Source organism: Scaptodrosophila lebanonensis, unplaced genomic scaffold, assembly GCF_003285725.1.
Source record: "Scaptodrosophila lebanonensis strain 11010-0011.00,11010-0021.00 unplaced genomic scaffold, SlebRS2 tig00000359-arrow-arrow-pilon, whole genome shotgun sequence".
Taxonomy (NCBI): domain Eukaryota; kingdom Metazoa; phylum Arthropoda; class Insecta; order Diptera; family Drosophilidae; genus Scaptodrosophila; species Scaptodrosophila lebanonensis.
The window spans coordinates 47,594-68,164 of NW_022060660.1; the positions used below are offsets into that span (position 1 = coordinate 47,594).

Consider the following 20,571-nt stretch of genomic DNA (forward strand, 5'->3'; position numbering starts at 1 on the left):
TAATTCATGTTATCGTGATGTTTTTTATTATTAATTATACAACTATTATTACTTGTTTTTTTGGAACATAACGGTGAAAATGTAACTTAACACTAATCATACAAACATGTAAATGAGCTGCAACTTTTAACATGGACATTTTTTGCCTGCAAACTTAATTGTTATCTCTCATACGTATTTAGCGGCATTTTTAAAATTTAAGACTGATTTGCAATGAAATTTTGGAACTATAAAAAAAATAAACACAAAATAAGTTCACAAAAAACATGCTTTACATAAAATACTGAAAAAGTATCTTCAACTTGATGGAAATTGGTAAATGTGTGTGCTGATGCTTAAGTAATGTTTATAAATAATACAATAAATTGCATAATAAATTTGTGTTAAGAATCTTCAGTACGTAACGCCGTAAGCACGGCCAGCAGATCCATATTAGCACCAATCGGCTGATGTTTACTGCTTAGACCTCATAGATGGTCGTATTGTCGGTCTCCACGGCAACGGCCTGCACGATGAAACGCTTGCGATCGAACACTTCAGTAGGCGCTGACTACAGGGGGGAAGGAAGAGTGAGAAAAGAAATCATGAGAAAGCTCAAATCTATATGGTATATACTTGTATGTACATAGGTTTAAGGCCGAGGTGAGGAATTGGGTTGAGGTAACAATGTTAAAATCTATTCATACATACACATACATATTCATATATAGTATGATACAAATATACTTGTAGCTTGAAAGCACATGCAGAGTGGTGTTAAGGCATTTAAGCTTGAAATTTTAGTGATAAATTGGGGGACATAAAATGTTACAAATACTCACACAATGCTAGAATGTTGTGCTTCGCTTCAACTCAGCTCTAATACTAGCTTATAAACATACATCGGTACACATTTATAAGCCTAGGGAATGCTGCTAAATAAATATAATTGCTAAAATGCTTGAAAACTCATTTTACAGCCAATTTGAAAGTTTAACTTTTTTCAAATTTATCACAAAAAACAATTACAAAAGAAAGGGAAATTCAAAAAAATTGCAAATGGCGCGCTACAATTTCTATGTGTGGGTGTGTGTGTGTGTGCGAACTGATCTTTTTCTAAGCGTAAAACTCGATATTTTTGATCTAAAATGAAACGAAAAAACATGTAGAGTATTAACAAAAATACTAATAACATAAAAGCGATTTGGCTTGATTTCTAAGCAGAACGAATTTTTTTCATTAGAGCTGTGCGTGAATGCGTGCGTGAGCGTTAGAGACGTGAGCGTAACAATTGCCAAAATCGTGAAGAGCTTACCATTCACGGCATTGCACAAATTTTGAATGTTTTGAAGTAGTTTTAAAGTAACATATGAGAACAAATTAGAAGCATTTCTTACAACATTAAGGAGCAGACCTCAAAAACTAATCGATTAGAACTATTATTAGCTACTTAAAGGCAATTCTTAAAATAACAATATCCCCATACGGTACAAAACCAATTTGTAATAAAGCTGCCCAACAGATACTGAAATTACTTCAAAGAGGAATATCTTCACGGCACGTCTAAAGCCAAGCTCTTATCTGGCAAATAATTTGCACACAACTTTATTCATTTTTATGGTTTGTCATAAAACTAAGCTCTATATAGTGCAAAAAGAATAACAAAGTAATGACGAATCACAATTTCCAACCGCAAAAATGTTAGTTTTTCTTCTCGTGGCATACTTGTACTGTTTTACAAAGTTTCGTGCAAATTATTTGCTGGTAGGACCACAGCCTACCTCTAGAGTAGAAAAGATTGGCTACTTTTACAAAAATTTGGCAAATACAGCATAAATAATATAACTAAAGGAAGATTATAAATACCATAAATATATTACTAATTCGATATAATGCTAAAGAAAATTTCGTTAGTGTACGTAAATATTAAAATGTGTTTTTGAAATTAGATTTATATTTATATATATATTAAAACACATTTCATATACGATCTTTTAAACTTAATTCTAGCTTTGGTAATATCAAAACCTTTACCTTAAACGTACAAAACAAGCCACAAGACCATAACAAAAGAAAAATACCAAACCGACCCAGAAACCAACACATAGGCTTTCTCACAAATATCTATAATTCTTTAGAAGAGCGAAAGGGAGAGAAAGTACTTGTGAGGGAGAGAGGGGGGGTCTAAATAGATTTTGCAAATTTCTAACAATTTCTTTATATAAAGGGTGCTTCAACAAGAGGTTTAAAGATTGTTGGTCTCATTGGATCTATATTTGTCGGAGGGCGGCTTTATTGCATGCTTTGAGATTTCTAATGGTTTGCAGAGAGCTTACTTTTTTTAAAACCCCAAAACAAAGAAATCTATTCGGGCGATGGGGGATTTAATGCTCGCTTTGAAAGCTCCAACAAAGTACATATAGTATTGTATTGGATATCTCTGATGTTTTGATTGTGTTTTGAAACTCCGAAATAATCGCTTTGACTTAGTTTGAGACACAAGGACTGTAATATCAACAAAATGTTCCATTTTAATCTGCTTGCAAGACTTACTCTCATTTTTATCGATATTTGCGATTACTCTTTCGCATAAGAGTTTCAAAAATTGAATTGAATTTACTTTTAATGTATACCCTACAGAAATAATTCCTTGATGTTTGTTTGACGAAGTTCTACGACATCCAACTATTGTTTCATTCTCTGGCGGTTCATGGTCAGTCTCGCAAGTTTATCGATCACAAATATCGATATTTGACAGCTGTTAGCCAATTAGCATGCAAAAAAGAGGCTTTGCTTGTTGAAACACCCTTTATATAAGTATATATGTCTACATATCTCCCTCACCACCACTAGACCGTACGCTACACCAGACGCTATACTCTTATCTAGTCCGGACTCACATCGGAGCATTTGCAGGCCGTCTCATCGAAGTAGGTGCCGGTGGTGCAGTTCTGAATGTATCGGCAGGCGCAGGTACAGTTCGCATCGTCCCAATACTTCTGCTCCTGTTGCTGCAATTAGAAGAAAAATCAGTCACAATTTCGGAATCATAACTCCTCCATGCTCCAGCCATTGCCACCCACCTTTAGGCATTTGTCACGTGCATCCGTATTCTGGCACTGGCAGCGGCACAGACTCTTATCGTACAGCTGATAGGCATTGCAGTCGCTCTCCTTGATCCTGCAATCGCATTTGCAGGCCAAATGCTGCTCCACCTCGACAATGGCGTGACTCCGCTTGATGCTCGAGCCCGTTCTCTCCACCTTATTCACGCGCAGCTGCAGGATCTCCGTCTGCGTCGGCTGGCAGGAGATCAGTGTGGAGCCGCAACAGCCGTTGCAGCGCTGGACGCGCGTGCAGGCCGGCTGATAGGTGACCAGCGCTGCGGTATGCTCCCCGACCTCGGGCACCGGCTTCAGTTCCACAATTGTTGGCTGTGGCGAGCAACTCGCGGGTGTTGCAATGCGAACGGCTGCAAGAGTGAAAAAGAAAATGCCGTTATTAGAGATGGACAAATGAAACGGGATCGTTTCGATTAAACGCGATCGATGAAGAGTTGAGAGACGATTGATGATAATGCGTGAAAACGAGTTCTCAAATTATTTTTAAGCCCCAAGTATTGTACATACTTCTAAATCGATTTAGATTTTCATTTATAATCTAAGAAATAATTGGCTATCCTGGATGTATGTCGATTCACTTAATAGATCAGATGAAATGACGATATTTGGGTTTTTTTCGCATCCAAAAACTTCCTTACTTTCTTATACGTACTTCATTAGCAGAAAAGATTTTGAATACTGATATCCCTATTTTGATTAAAATATTATATCATCTGTAGGACCCATTAAATCAATAATATGAACATACAATTTATAATCCAAATCATTATCTAAATAGCACTTACAACGTGTAACACTGCGCTTAAAGATTTCCGAATCTGTCAACAGAGTAGAAAGGGGGAGAAAGGGAGTTATTAGATTATAGTCTCGATATTTTTTAGTTATTTATACTTACTTCTAGAGGTATCGCCAGAGCTATCGGCTTCACTGTAATCGGCAGTTACGTTGCTAAGCTCGAGAGCCAGTTCTGATGGCAACTGTTTGGAATAATAGAGAGAGAGAGCGAGAGAGAGGGGAAGAAGGAGAGTATTATTAATAACAGCTGTGTAAATTTAGTTAATTATTCAGATACATAATACAAACACTCAACAGCGTGTGCGCTCGATTATAATTAATGATACAAACAGACAGCCGAAGTTTCAAAACCAGTTAAATAACAAAAACTTGATACCCCTTTATGTTATTTCTATTCTTTGTTTACAAAAAAAAAAAAAAAAAAAAAAAAAAAAAAAAAAAAAAATAGCCCCAGCACGAAATTCCCGTATCTTAAGATTTTTATAAAACTTTATATATGAACGATGTTACTAGAAAACAAATGGCAACATGCTAATGGAAAGAATTTCTGAGATGAAGTTAAAGGTATAGGGATTGTAACATATTATAGGAAAGACCTATCTCAAGAACTATTCAGGCTAGGTGGTGAATATCATCCGTGTGTATATAAAGAGCATGATTAAAAATAGGCTCCTATAAAAAACGCATTTAACTACTGCAGTTAAGAGTCAAATAATACAGATAGATGCCACAAGACTCTAAATAGGTGTTACCTAATCTATATGAAATCTATTTGAAGTAACTAAAGTTTACTAAGCCTGCTGTCATGAAATGATTTGGATTGGTTGGTTTTGAATAAATGGCGAAGAATAGAAACGAAATTCTTTCTGATATGTGCTTGAAAATTTCAATTCGGCTGGATCTATTGAGTCTAAACCACAAACAGGTAGTCCACCAAAGCTAAGTTATCGCAAAAGAGTTAGACTAGAACCAATAGATTCAGAAATTGGAAAGAATATTAGAGTGAAAGGTCTGGAAATCAGTGCGGAGTAAAAAGGGTATCTTAGATTTGTGCAAAATCCGTAACGAGCAGATGGAAACATATCCGACCCCATTAAGTATACTACATTTTTATTATCAGCACGACCAGAACAATAAATCTAGACATGTCCATCTGTCTGGATGAACGCCTAGATTTCGAATACGGTTGAATCCACATTAACCAAACTTGGTATTTAGACTCATCTAGTCCCTAGGCATTACGAGTTTATTTTATTTTAACACAAAACTACCAAAATTAAGTTAATTATTTTTATCTATTATTTAAATATCTATTATTAAAATATGACTAAATATGGTACTGAAAATAAAAAAAAAAGTCGATGAACTATATATAGTATTCGTGATGTACACTATGTATTTGTATTATTTTGGGCGCAGTGTGAGTTTTGGCCAAACGGCTGATCCGGTATCAACTGAGCAACAGCAAAAGCCAATCGCAACAAATTAGTCATAGAAAAAAGTTATTGTTATTCGACTTTTTATTTGAATAACATTAATTGGTGTCGTCAATGGAGATAACAACAACAGTAGCTCTGACATTTTCTGCTTTGGGGCTAGCCGGCAAATGAGTCAGAGCTTGATTTTTTTTTTACTCAATTGGCTCAGAGAGATTGGAAACGTCACTATGCATGCCAACTGTAAGAAATAAGCCGGTGCAGTGGCAGCGACACGTGCTCAAGCTCAGCCCCAATTGTGCGTCGCCGTCGACGACAGCATCAATGTTGCACATTTTAACAGATAAGAGCAGTCTAATTGTTAAGAGCACCTCTATTTGAGAGCAACAGCTGGAAAAACCTATGCATCAGCAGGCTACAGAAGGATTGCTCTCCATTAGAGGAGGATAACAGAAAGTTTAGAGCACCTCTAAGAGAAGAGAGCAACAGCTGGAAGACCTGTATCAGCAGACTTAAGAGGGATAACAGAATTGAAGCTCAGCTCGATTTGTGCATCGCAATCGCAGTCGAAGTCAGCGTCAGCGACGCAGTGCATTTTAACAGTTAGGCACTATAATTGAGAGCATGGCTAGCAGGAAAGCAACAAAATGGCGACACGTGCCAAAGCTTAGCTTGAATTATGCGCCGCTGACGCGATCGACGTCAGCATCAGCAACGTAGCTTAATTTTAACAGTTCGGCACGTTTGTATGTAGTCGTCGCCTTTGCTGTTATTGCGCTGTTACTGTTATTGTTGTTGTTGCCATACCTTAGCAATGATTCACACGAGTTTATTGGCAGCCTGCTAATTGATTGCACGACATACTTTAGACACACATCTGTATGTATGTATGTACATCACACAGGGAAATAGCAACAAACTGAGCAGCGGCAGGTTTGGCAACTCTGGCGGAAGGTCAAGGTGAGACAGAGAGTGAAGCAGCGTGTGCGAAACGAAACGGCATAATAAGCGCCACAGGTGGAAATTAGAATTGAGCGAGGTATGGCAAAGAATTTCCGATGCGTTTTTAAAGCACCAGCCAGCAATCTGCTACGCCCAACAACTACGAGCACGTTCGCCATACACTAACAATGCTTGGGGTTATAGATTTGTGTATACATATGATTCTTTTTTCTACAACTTTATAAATGTTTACATTCAAGTTTAATCCATTTCCACTCTCTCTAGTGTCAAGACTTTTAATTTAAAAGAAACAATTTTATGCAGGCCTACGTTCTACCAAGTTTGGTAAGGCGTTCATACACTCAGACGGAAATGGCATTTGCTTTAAATCTGTAGACAAGTTTGGCGACTCTAACGTTTCTGCTTTTTTATATTAAAGTATGATCCATTTCCACCCTCTCTAATGGTAGGTTTATTTCACTAGGAACAGTTTTATGTATAGCTACGTGCTACCAAGTTTGGTTGCCCTACCGCTCTCGCTGTTCGCGATTAAGGGGTTCATACAGACAGACGGAAGTGGCATTTACTTTAAATCTGTGACTTTAAGCTTGGCGACTATATCGCTTGTACTATCCAAGATTCAGTCGACGGAAGTGGCTATAACGTTAACAAGTAATTGAAAAGCCTTTTTTTTATTAATTAGGTATTTAGACAGCATTTTTAATCTGGAAAGAGGGTGGCAAGTGCATTTCCCAATTTTTAGATAAATAAACTTTCAAATAAATATGAATGTAGTCTCATTTCCACGGCGTCTTTTTGCACATTCTTTCTTTTGTTTTTTTGTCACCTGATATGCCGGGGGGAGATTCATACAAACATATGTACATATTTGGAGAGGGTCTGTGGAAATATGCTAAAAACTTATGGTGGCACTTCCGTTGTACGCCTTTGGGGCTTATCATATTTGTTAATAATTGGCGGGACGCCTTAGATAAAACAACAAATAAAATATGAGTAATGCTCGCTGCTTAATTAAAGCCCTAAAGCAGGCGAGCTATTTGCTTTTTTGAAAGCCGAGTGTAAACAGCCGGGGGCCCATTATCACGTTATTGTTATAGCCACCATTACATATATCAATGCCAAGGAAAGGCGGACAAGAAGAAGAAGAAGCAGAAAAGTGCTGTCTAAATAAATACATACATAACAAATAAATAACTTTTTAATTATCTATAACGGTAGATGCCAAGTCGTGGCTGTTTGTTAACAACAAGAAATGTGACGTGGGTGCTACGTACATACATACATATATGTATATGTATATATCTAAAACGAAAGGGCCTATCAAAGTGCAAACAACCGGGAAGCTGCTTTACAGAAGTTCTAGACGAAAGACGTCACTCTGTCAGTGGCTCCAGGTTCCCGTTACAGTTACATTTACCGTTGCACTGACCCATATAATGATGGCGCCAAAGTCGACAATCGGATCGAAAGATTTGGATGCCGTCAAGTTAAAACAGAATCTGGAATTCTGCAAAAGATTTGGATGCCAAAAACCTCAACTGAGTTACAAAAGAGAGAACTCAAAAACATCATATTGGCATTCATTTTGTAAAGTAATATTCCATTTCCATCTGAGAATCTATTAGTTTTAGGCAAAAATAAATGTAATAAATCCAAATTTTGGTTCTTGCCCTAAGAGCTTCCCAAGTTGTTTGTTTTTATTGACGATTGTTTTCAGTTTCGCTTCACCCTTTTGCGGAATGACTAATGTTCCTAGAATGAAATCTTCCTCGTGTTCTCTGCGTGTTTTCATGTCTTAGAACACTTGATATTATTTGCTTCGATTACAAAATTCCGGACAATTTATTTACTATACTTAATGATTCAGATAGTGCCACTTTATTTGCTCGATAAAAGGGTGTTATGTAGGTTGTTGATAGACCGATGAGGCGAGTTCAGATAGACGCTCAGATATTGCAAAAATTATAGAAGAAAAGCCAGTCCATAAAAAATTGAAATAGATGGTTATTGTAACACAACTTGTGTCATCGTGATTGTTTATTGGGCTATAAACATGAGTCGGAATTAATCAAGTAATGCTCACAACCCGATATAACGAAATGCCTGATATCGCAATAATAAACTATTATTATTTCAATCATTTGATTAAGAATCTATCTTTCGATATTATATAATAAGATTTGAGTCAATTGCCTATCTTGTGTAATTTTCTAAAAATCTTTTGAATTCGATCTACATGTTATGATATTTACTCGCATATATAGGATTCTATTGCTTTTCTGGTAGGCTTTTCCAAGAAACTACATGTTGAATTTGATCTGAATCTTATGCTATGATATAAAATACACATAGTACATAGATACATACATACATACGCACATATACATATGAAATTCCTTTAACTTTTTCGCTTACTCACCGTTGCCGGCGCACTGAGAACGGCCGGAGCGCCTTGACAGCAGCCCGCCGCGGCATCCGCTGCCGCCGCCACCTCGGCGGCATCCAATTCCGATGCTTGACGTATCTGACGACGTGCACCACCCATAGAAGGGGTTGGCGTTGGACCGCCAGCGTAGGAGGAGCGCAACTTTAACTGCGCAGCGGCGACTGTTCTGCTGCATTGCAGCAGCACCAGTAGCAACAGCACTAACACAGGAAGAGGGAGAGAAAACTGAGAGTTCGCTGCCGGTTGACGGCGACGTCGCTGCTGCGCATGCTGTAGATCATTACTGCTACTGTGGGCGTGAGAGGGGCGTGCTGTTTGGGTGGTGGTGGTGGTGGGTGTCATTGCTGAATTTGGTTTTCAGTTGTTGTTATTGTTAGTTTTGTGTTGCTTTAATTGAGAGTAGTTTGCGCTGTAATGAGAGCAGAAAAAAGGGTTTTTTTTATAGAGAGGTGGTGGGAGAAAGAAAGAAAAGGGTTGACAGCTAGTTGTCTTGTTGGGATTTACTGCTTGATTTATGCAGATATATATTTATGTATGTGTGTGAGTCAAAAACAATTTGGTTTTTTTTGTTGCTTTTTGTTTATTTTATGTTCTTTTACTTTTTGTTACTTTTCCATTGTTGTTTTTGTTTTCTGTTGCCTAATTTACGATGCAAAGCGCATGTAGACTTTAGTTTTGGGGGCCTGCATCAGGTGTTTATACAAACATACATAAATACATACGCATACACACACATACAAATGTATGTACATACATACATACATATATGCATAGGCTCCAACACCAATTGAGGTCAGTTTTTATGTATTGTCTGAACTGAAAACGAAAAAAAATTCTTTGTTTATGGTTAACTTGACATTGATACAAAAGTACATACAGACAGACACACAAATATACATACATATATGTATGTACATATTTATGTTAAGAGCTCACTTCAAGGCAAACTCGGCGTTATCATAGAGTGAGTGTGTAAGTCACTCGAAAACACACACACACACATGCGCGCGTCAAGCATATCAATCAGGCAATCGAAATGATTGCAACAACAACTGCGACACATGACGCTTGTATTTCATTTGTAACTACAAGTATGAATGGAAGGCGTTTGTCGTAGCTTCATAAATCAGTTGGGATCGCCTATAAACGGCATGTCAGGATTTTTCTTGAGCAATTCCTTTTTATATACTCTTTAATTCCACAAAGACTGCCACAGTACTTGGGCTTTGTTTGTGGCTTCATAGGAGAGGGAACAACAGTAGAGCCTTGCATAAAATGGGAGATTGCTTAGCAAGGCCGTGGAATGTAGTATGTATTAGGAAAAACGGAAATTCAAGTAAGAGATAAGCTTCATCAATTTAACGTTTTAACGTTTTTTAAATGTGTACAAGAAAAACTATTTATTTGAACAAAGGTAAATACAATCAATGTGAAACAAACATAAATTCAAATCAATCAATTCAAAGAACAGTTCCCATTTATTACAGAATCAAAATTATAAAAACAATTTTCTCCCCTAAAAGAAAGTTTTTTCTCCTATACTAAAAAACAATTTTTTTTAAAAACGATAATTGATAATTGATTAAAAGAGTGCAAAAAAAGCAAGGAAAGCAAGAAATTACCAAATTTTCGTGTAAGAACATTACCCATTAAGACTCCAAGATTCAAACATTACAGAAAGAAATAAACTGCATAAAAGTATTTGCTCTTAAGTTATTGTCTATTAACTATAGTTAAATATAAATAGGTTTCCTAACAATTGCTTCTATTGCAATTTCTGGTATTATTTGCAGAGAACAAAAATAACAATTCTCTTGTCACGTTAAAATAGGTTTTCTCTTCACCTTTAATGTGCAAATACGCGGCATGTTTTAAGCAAAACAGTAATTGAATTAAAAGAGAACAAAAGATAAGGCAAGCTTTTCTTTAAAACAACAGTTATAGGTTTTTCCTTTTTATTGACTGTCAATAATAAGTTTTTATATTTTATTTCATAGGCTATTTGTAAAATACATGTAGAAAAACAATTATCTCTTGTCTCGCTAAAATTATTATTCTTTTCGCCTTAAGTATGCACACACTTGCATCTAGAAAATGAGTTCCTTTAGTATCTGCGAGCGACTATTTCCACATACATATGTACATATGTATGTACAATATATGTACATACATACATATGTATGTATATCATTTTATTTTTTTATTAATAATTGTTGTGCATAAATATGAACATTCTTATTATAGGTCAGTGCGTTTCACTTTCAGTTTTGCATTTGTGTTTTGTCGATAATGGTGCCTCTAAATAATAACAGAAAAAAGTGGCAGCTGATAGACGAACACACACACACATATGTATATACACAGAGAGACTCACAGATAGGTCTGTTTATCAGCTAGCCACAACAACAACAACAACAAAGCCATGCAATTCATTCATAAAATGCAAATGCCCCCACATGAGCTTTAAAACGCGCGCGTTTTTAATCGCCAACACATTTTTTTATACCCTATAGCCAAAGGGTTAAAGGGTCTTTTGAAATGACGATGCTTGGTCAGAAGAACAAGAGGAGACATACTATATTTGTCTGCCCATTCCTCTAGTCTGTCTTTATGAGGGTCTATAGGCATCCACCTTGTTATTCTTTTTGTATATTTTTTTGTTTGTTTTGATTTGATTTCAATTTTACAATCACAAAATAGCTTAAAATTTTGTATATAAGATTGTATTATGTTTAAATTTAGGTTTTAGCAAATTGCATTTAAAAATACGAAAAAAAAACGAATAAATTAAATTACAAAACCGGATACAGTGCATTTAAGAGTAAAGCTGGCGCGACTTTTGCCTTGTACTCTTTTTTTTCTCAAACTTGTCGGCCAAAAATAACAACAACAACAATGCAGCGAAAAGGGAGTGGGCTGCCAGCAGAAAAGAGTTTTAACTGAGATGGCGCGAATGAGAGTGAGAGCCAGAGAGTTTAAAAATAGCCTGCCATGATTGGCAACGGTAAAATGAAGTTTGTGCTTAAGCTGTGACAAAAGCTCTACTGCATAATGGCATGTAATAGCAACGGCAATAACAACAATAACAAATATTTTTATTATTGCTATCAAAGCAGCAATGCTCTCTCTTTCATTCCATTTGTTTTCGCAGCTTCAAGTACGAATAAACACAAACACTAATTGATATGACAAGCGCAATGCGCGGGCAGGCAACAGTGTGGCTATAGTGTTGTTGTTGTTGCTACTGTGCCACCTGCATGATTCATATTACAAGTGTCTGTCGTACTTGATTTTGTTGTTGTTGTTGTTATTGCCGTTGCAGGAAGTGTAAGGCGTAAGGCAAATGCAATAAATGTGACTCAAAGCCGTTGAAAATAAATAAAACCCAGGCACAAACGTATGAAGAGGGCTTTATCTTTCACACACACACACACACACACATACACATACATACACAAATCACACATGATTATAAAAAAGATCTACGAAATGATTGCAATTATGGCTTGGCAACAAAATGAAATAGAATAAAGAACAAATAAAACTAGAATATGAGTGAATAAGCGAAATTCATTCTGCATTCGAACTTTAAATGCAACACTGCGACAATAGCTATAAAGATATATTAGATCGATTTATCAGAAGCTAAAGTGCGTTACACCCTCTTCTCGATTTTAAATAAAATGCTGCCAAAAGAGAGCTTTATATTTGAAATGCAAAACTGCGCCAATAACTATCGTTTGTTGATTTTTCAAAATGAAAATCGACTTGCAAAAAACTCAAATCAAGTGAATACCGTTAGAATACCGAGGAGAAATTTCTTTAGAGCATGCTAATGAAATAATTACGTAAGTTGTCTCCTTTACAAATCTATATAGAAAATATAAAATATACAGATACAGAAACCACGCTGAAAAGCAGCGTATTTTAAGATGTGTAGTTAATTAATTGTTAAAAAAGTGAAATAGTTTGAAGGTCGTTTGGTAAAAATTATAAAAGCCGGCCAAAATCTACATATGTATATCATATTCAGTAACTGCACATGAAAAGGTTCTCAAAGTAAACTAAACCAAACAAACCTTGTTCAGTGTCGGGAAAATAATTGACGATTTTATATGTAGGATTTCCGATTTCCCAAAAGAGTTAAATACTTGAAAGGTCATTGGAAGGTTTGCGTTTGGACAGCTTGCCAAAATTCCAATGCTCCCTAATCATTTACATTGACGCCAACAATGCGGCTGATGACACAATGGGGCGACGTTATCAGTCAGTCAAGAGGCGTTTGAATCGATCCGGTATTTAGTCATGCGTTGCGGTTTCGTCAGTGATGGCGACGGCGACATGCATGCCAATGCCATTCGGCCTGGCCAGAAATGTGCTGCGTCCAGATTACAAATTGAGCCTCAACGCTAAATTAATAACTTTGCGCATAAACATTTCCATATTAGGTTGTATACTACAGTAGAGCTGCTCTAAACTAAATCGAAAAGCTGACGAAGCATTTGCCATTAATTGGCTTCCAAGCTCGAAAAGTATTTGTATTTCGGAAAATGAGATTTTGATGTGAGTTTTTGAAATTGTGAAATCAATTACAATAGTTGTTCTCAAGTTCTTAGAGAAAGGGTTTTCATACAGGTTTGAAGTTTTAGGAGCTTCTTAATCTTCTATAGTTAATCTTTATCAGCCTACTTTAACTTTTAAAAATTTATTATATAAATTTGTAAATAATATCTTGAACTTTTTGATAAAGTAATAGTAAACAAAAACTAATATTGTTAATATAACGATTACATATTAATATTTTTAAAATACATTTTCATTATTTACCCATTCCTCACAAACCATTTTCTTCATTTCTGAACTACTAATTGAACTTTTAAATTGTATTTTTTTTTTTGTATATTGATCTTGCAAGGACCTATTTGGAGGAAAACAACATCGAACTTTAATATCACGATCATATTTCACTCTAATAGCTTTAATATACATATTCATACCATTTCTATTGAAAATGAAATAAAACTGATTTACCACTTTTAATAGCTGCAAGATTGTAAAATGTTTCAGTAAGTTTGTTACAAAACGCAAACAACATTAAAGAGCTGTGTGAACAGCTAAATGTTGCTCTCACTTCGATGCGAGCTTTTACTGTAATGGAGCTTTAGAATTAGTGCTCAGACGCAGGTCGATTGGGTTGATCGCTAAACTGGCGTCTAATGTTTAATTTTTTCTGTTTGCAATAAAAACTAGCACGCAATTCTTATTAACAAACCACAGACACATGCACACAGACACACACACAAAGTCCCATACACACACATATAAATTGTTATACACTCCGAGTATTCAATTTTGCGAATGCATCGCAATGCAATAAAAGTGACACGAGAGCGCGCACAAGGAACAACAACAAAATACAACCTGTGCTTTTTTGTTCGCTCTGATAAATTCCACTAATTGAATTGGGCATGCGCGTGTGTCGCTGACAGCGATGACGTCGTCGATGCTGCGCAGCTGACAGCGCTGCTGAGTGCGTCATGCCAAAAAGCTGTGCATCCCTTTCTCTTTCGGCTCTCTTAAACACTGACTGGTTCGCTCAGGTATGCAGTTGGAAAATTGATTACATACTTTAAACTTTTAGCTCCTTTAGTTCGTTTTCTTAGCTCATTCGGCTGTTGAGTTCAGTTGTTTTCCTGTTTCTCCACATGGATTAAACATTAATTTATGATGAGAGTGAATAAAAGGAAATTATTTGGCCAAAAATAGCAGAAAATCTTTTGCACGGCACCACTATCGCTTCTATGTAGATATATTTAATTTTATGCAAAATTTAGAAGACAAAAGGATCCCAAATGTACAACTTTTTTTAGCTTTTAATATATGACATTTCATCTCAAGTGCCAACCCAGTTCGTGTACAAGAGGAACTGCAGCCAAAGACCCAGTTCGATCAGTGGAACCAGTGCCGCATGCACCGTTCCAACTCTACTCAGGTAGAGCTACAAAGGAGTGGACACCATTAGCATAACAATGCCCCGCTTGGGCGGTCCTCGACGCTTTGCCTTTTATTAGTATTATGTTGTTGTTGTTTTTGTTGTGCCTGTGTGGCAGGAGTGGCAAATTACAATTGCAACAACAAAAACAATAACAACAACAACTACCGCAAATAATAAGAGAAAAACAAAAACACAGCTGCAGTCGCAGTCAAAGATAAGGGCAGCGTCTGCTGAGCTATTGAAGAGGACTTGGAGAGTGGAAGAGGGAGAGAGGCTGGATGGGGAAGAGAGCAGATCGCACAGGCAAATCAATTACAATATAAAAATAATTCACAACATGACGGGCTACACGCTTAATAACAAGTCTGCGTGGAGCCTCAGCCACGTCTCTCGTCGACATCGCATGCTGCAGAGTGGGGGCCCAGGGCTGCAAAAGGAGCATTCAAAGATATTGCGATTATTTAACCTCAGCGGCAGCTCCACAGTTTGTGCAGAAAATTTTCGCAATTTGTGGAGACGAATTGCACATTTGGATGCACATTTTTATTTACTATTTTAGATTTCATATTATTTGATTTTCATATTTAATACTTTTTTTTTATTTTTTTATTTCATGTTTTGTTTCTTCAAACCAGAGGCTATTGTCGCTGGTTTAGCAAAGAAGCGGTATGTACTATGCATATAAGTACATATATGAATTAACAAATACTTATTTCTCCCTGCTCCGAAAATATCATCATAATTTTCCGATCACAACAAAATGCTTTAGTATGTATGTATGTATGTCACTTGGATACTTGAGAACTCCTCTGACTTAACCCTGACTTATTATAAACTACCCTGATTCAATACATACTCGTATATTGCAAATTTTTCACGCAGGAAAACTGGGAAATAGCTCTGTTTAGCCGATTTTCATTGAAAGGGCCACTTCCATATTTTGATGGCATTCTTCGATAAAAATAATGAGGGCACCGATTTTGGGTTTGGCCTTAACCGGTTACAAGGACCAGGGCTGCACTACGTATCTAATATTGAAACCATAAAGTACTATACTTGTCAAAATATTCTTAAATCGCCCTCGCCGAAAACAACAAATGTGGCTGTGTAAGGAAACGAAAGGATGGATTTTCGTTTATTGCATGGAATCCATGAAGTGTAAAAACTATTTAACACTTTTACAATAGGATATAATATAATGCCAGCAGCCAAAAGCATTCATTGAATTGTATAGAATATAGAATTGGCATTTTATTTTTAACAATTATGTATACTTATACGAATTTCAATAATAATTATAATAAAAACAATACCAAAAATAAATTTCATTTCTAAAAATTATCACAAAATATTGAAGATTAAAAAATAATTAGCTTTTAAATAATATTAATTTATTTCTATTTGTGGTTCAACAGTACCTATACCTTGTATAGTGCCACGCTTTTGGTGAAATTTCGTACGAAGAGCAACAAGCCTCTAATTTGGATTTGAAAATGCGTAGGACATACCGTTCCAAATAGAATGGTTACCATAATTTTTACCTTTGTTCTGAAGAAATATTTCGTTTGTAGTTATTTCAGAGTCTATACTTGTATAACGATTGACTCCGACAAAACGGACAAACAACTGGCAAGTAACTGAGCAGTTGTTGTAACTTTAATCGGAAATGGGAGGCTGATACGTCCGGACATCTGTTTTATCCGTTTGTCTGTCTGTATGAACGCACTTATCTCAGGAAGTATAAGAGCTAGTAGTTTTTAGATCCAGTCCTTATAGCATGAAATAGACTTTTAAATTTGATGCACTCATTTATAATTAGTTTGAGTTGCTAAATATTTTCCAAAAACATTCATTTATGTGGCAATCAATTTGTTTTAAAATAATTTTTTGTAACACTCTACATATGTCGCATATGTTGAAGGAAATTCTTAAGCATAACACTCATATAGTGATCGTTTTAAAACAAAATATTTCGGTATTATTCACTGTTAATTCACACGTGAACTCATATTGAGGGTAAACCAAATGGTTGTGGCTCTAGTGCTTAAGTAACATTCATTGAAATGAAAAGAAGCAGAATTTATTGTATATTCACTTTAAAAGAACAAACATTTATTAGCATTCATTGATGATTTACTATCAAACACTCATACATTTTGGCTTGTTTTAGTGGAGAAAACAATTGGTTTATGTTCTTGAACAATCATGGAAATGAAAAGAAGAACCATTTATTAGCATTCATTGATGATTCACTTCAAAATATAATACCACTCGTACACTCATAGAAAGTATTTGGACTTATTTTAGTGGAGAAAGGAATTTTTGTAATGCTATTTCAATGTTCGAGTGTTTAAACGTTGAAAAGAAGAACAATTTATGAGCATTCATTTATGATTCACTTTCACACACGCATACATTTTGACTTGTTGTAGTGGGATAAACAATTGGTTTTAGTTAAAGTTATTGAACAATCATGGGAATGAAAAGAAGAACCATTTATTAGCATTCATTTGTGATTCATTTGGTATTGTTGTTGGCTATTCGGTTTCAACTGCTTTGCACGCCAGCCGTTGTTTGCGCGATCAATTAGTATTGGGTGCATAATCATAACACATTTGATTATTTTATCTGGCCCTACGATTGTCGGCTTAAAAATAGCAACCAAGCCAACTCAAGCGCGGCATTTGTGTAAATTAAGGTGCCGAGCGCTTTAAATTCGTAATAAATAATTGTTAGCCACATTTCCACGAGGGGAATTTTCACACAAATTGCTAGAATTTCTCAATTTGTTGTTGTTGTCGATAAAACTCTGCTTTAGTTCTAACGGAATTGCATGTTACTCTCTAAACACACACACACAGACGTACAAATATGAACAATCAGTTTTTGTTTTTATTTTAAAAATACAAAAACAAATGCAATACAGTGGCGTAAAGCCTGATTTCAAAGCGCGTTTCAAGCGTCACTGAACAACAAATCGGAATCATTAAAATAAACAACAACAAAAAGTTGTTTCAGAAACGTTAACAACAAACGAGGGTCGCTGGTTGGGTCGGTTGTTAACAATGCTATATATTGTTTAATTTGTTGCTGTTGTTTTTTAAAATGTAGATTAAAATTTCTTATTGTAGCAGAGAGGCACACGTTTTTCATTTTTTTTACTTACACAAGCAATCAATTTCTTGTTATCTTATTTTAAACAAAGCAATTAGCAAAGAACATGAACACTCGGTTGTCTTTGGTTTGTTAACACAAATGCTGCACACAGTAAAATAATAATAGTAGTAACAATTTAAAAAAAAAAAAAGAAAAAGAATTTAACACGACGAATGCGGCGACGACGAAGTTTACAGAAACAATACACGTTTCGACCTTAACGCTCGCAAGTTTCGTTCAAAACTGTCAACAGTGTCGGCCAAGTGCGCAACTTTAAATGACAATAAGACAGAAATAACGTTTATTTCTCTGCTGCAGCGCCGCCACTGCGCCGCCACTGCGCAGCTGCTGTTGTGCTCCGACTCGCTCCCAGCCACTCACTGCTCACAGCTGCTGCGATCAGCGGCGCTGCTACTACTCTGCTGCCGCTACTGATATTGCAGTACATGCGTGTGCGCGATGAGTGTGGGTGCGTGGCTAACAGCTGCTGAGCGCACTGAACAGTGGACGTCTAACAGGTGGTGCGCTGTTAACTAACAGCGCCTGCACAGGCAGGTGCCTCAATGCGATCGATCTATTAGAACAAGATTTAAGGATTGGAAATACTATTCGAAAAACTATATGTTTTGGAGTCGGAATACTGTAAATGCCAGCTTGGTAATAAATAAATGTTAACAAAATAAAGTCTGTTTCTCCTACTTTATTTTGTGCATTTTACAAATTATGAACATTAAGCAAACAACAAACCTAATTATAACAATTTGATTTTCTTAGGAAGTAAGATGACAACAAATTGTAAATAAATTTAATTAAATTTTAAAAAGTTAAGCCGTTGTTTACACATGTTACAGTACAGCGAACGGATCTCAGTAGAATGTTAAGAGCAGTGCTGTTAACAGTAGGGTCTGTGACTGACATTTTTCCATGGCTGTATGGATTGGATGGCAAAAGGTTAATCAATGTTTGTGGTTTCCGCAACAAGCTCTTGAGTTGAGCTCAGTGAGTGACTTTTAATTGCCCAGACAGCAAATGCATCTATAGAACAATAACCACAATAATAAGAAGAAGAAGATCAACAACAACAACTGAAGTATAACAGAGCTTGACCTCTTCAAAAGCCTAATAACAAAGTCGCTCGATTATTAGATGCAGAAAATCGATGTAACTTTTGAATGAATTAAGCAGTTAGCTAAAGCGTTGCAAAATTAATTTGATAGGTAGGCAGGTCTTTCATAAAGTTAAGTTCACCCATTCTTCAAATCTAATTTGAAAATAACCAAAAATGATCGGGAAAATGAGATAGTTGCTTCGATTTTATGAAAAACTATTAAATGAACAAAAAAATAATTACAGTCGCAAATCTATCAGCCACCCTTTAAATGTTATTTATTGATGGTTTTTGGGTTAAATTCCTCCATAGGCATGGCTCGGTACTCACCCATCTTAGTTGCTGATGGAAGCGCTACGGATGTTTGCGGATCACATGCCGTTCGAGATCGATACGTCGAAAGAACTGATCGTCGCACAGGGCGCAGATATAGGTCTTGTGGTGTCTGTCCGTCTCCATATGCCGCTTGAGATGGCCGAGCTGGGCGAACGCTTTGTTGCAGGTGGTCGCGGGACAGACAAACGGCAGCTGTGTCTGGTGCTGGCTCTGTGCGTGCTTGTGGAGATGGTCTGCCGTGGCAAAGTCCCGATTGCATGTCTTGCAGATGTGCGGACGGACGAGGACGTGCTGGCGTTGGAGGTGGGAGCGCACAGCTTCGCGCGTCTCATGCTCCTTGCCGCAGTAGATGCAGTGCAGGGGATTGCGGGACTTGTGGTCCTTGTCGATGTGGTTGAGCAGACTGAGGCTGCCGGGAAAGCCGTTGCCACACACTGGACACACATAAGCCGGCGGCCTGGGATCGGCTATGCAGTCCTCCTTGCTGAGACCGGTCGGCCAGCCGAATTGAACATCGTCGTCCCAGTCAACGGGCGGCAGCAACTCATCGATGTTCTCCTCCAGCATTTCCAGATCTTCTGTCTCATCGGCATCGGCCACACTGTCGGTGTCCGCATCGCTGCGCGTCGCACTCGCGTACAACTGATGTTCGCCAGCGGCGTGCGCGATCAGCGCCGCATGGCTGCTAAACGTTCTAGCATCGTTGCAATCGTCGGCGCACAAAGCACAGTAGAAGAGCGAGTGACCGCCATGCCAGCTATTGATGTGCTTGTAGAGGAAACCAGAAGCCGCATAGCGTTTCCCCTCGCTACCACATTGCAGGCACAGGAAACGCCGATCGCTGTGCAACCGCAAGATGTGACGCTGAAGCACCTCCTCATCCCCATATAGCGTCAGACAATATTTGCAGACATAAAGCAGCTCATTTGTCGGTTCGCATTCGAGTGTGTGGGACCGGCAGGTCGAGAAGCGAACGAAGCCGGCAAAGCAAATGGGACAATGGTAGATCCGAGGGGCCGAGCCGGCACTTGCACTTTTCACACTCTTCCTCTGGTTTTTGGTGCCCGGAGTTTTGGGCAATATGGCCTGCATGGCACACAGACGGCCAAATAATTTACGCGCTTGAAATTATTCGCAACGCGATTAATTCACAGATGATGCATTTCCGCGTTGCAATAACCGACATACGGCGCATTAGGGATGAGCATTTAGCGACTCACCGGCTCACTCCAGTA

At 37.2% G+C, this 20,571-nt stretch overlaps 2 protein-coding genes across 4 annotated transcripts; both read right to left on the reverse strand.

The window, feature by feature from the left end:
* Positions 1-9: 9 nt before the first annotated feature.
* Positions 10-8,792, reverse strand: LOC115630208 (vascular endothelial growth factor A-A; the record flags this gene model as incomplete). The annotated part of the gene is made up of 6 exons (XM_030526777.1): positions 10-550; positions 2,880-2,990; positions 3,063-3,451; positions 3,887-3,919; positions 3,997-4,078; positions 8,715-8,792. Coding segments are annotated over 6 exons (783 nt in total), but the record flags the coding sequence as incomplete, so codon positions are not given.
* A 17-nt stretch (positions 8,793-8,809) lies between these two features.
* On the reverse strand, positions 8,810-20,571 carry LOC115630202 (histone-lysine N-methyltransferase MECOM). Of its 3 annotated transcripts, none has more exons than XR_003996060.1 (2): positions 17,903-18,031; positions 8,810-9,150 (listed from the first exon to the last, which is right to left on the reverse strand). XR_003996060.1 is itself a non-coding variant. In XM_030526770.1 (2 exons), exon 1 carries the CDS (start codon positions 20,426-20,428, stop codon positions 19,355-19,357), a length of 1,074 nt encoding a protein of 357 aa, XP_030382630.1. In that variant the 5' UTR covers positions 20,429-20,571; the 3' UTR covers positions 8,810-9,150; positions 19,331-19,354. The 3 variants fall into 3 exon arrangements, 2 of the variants coding, with proteins under 2 accessions (XP_030382630.1, XP_030382631.1); XM_030526770.1 differs by lacking the exon at positions 17,903-18,031 and adding an exon at positions 19,331-20,571; XM_030526771.1 differs by lacking the exons at positions 8,810-9,150; positions 17,903-18,031 and adding exons at positions 18,781-18,820; positions 19,331-20,571.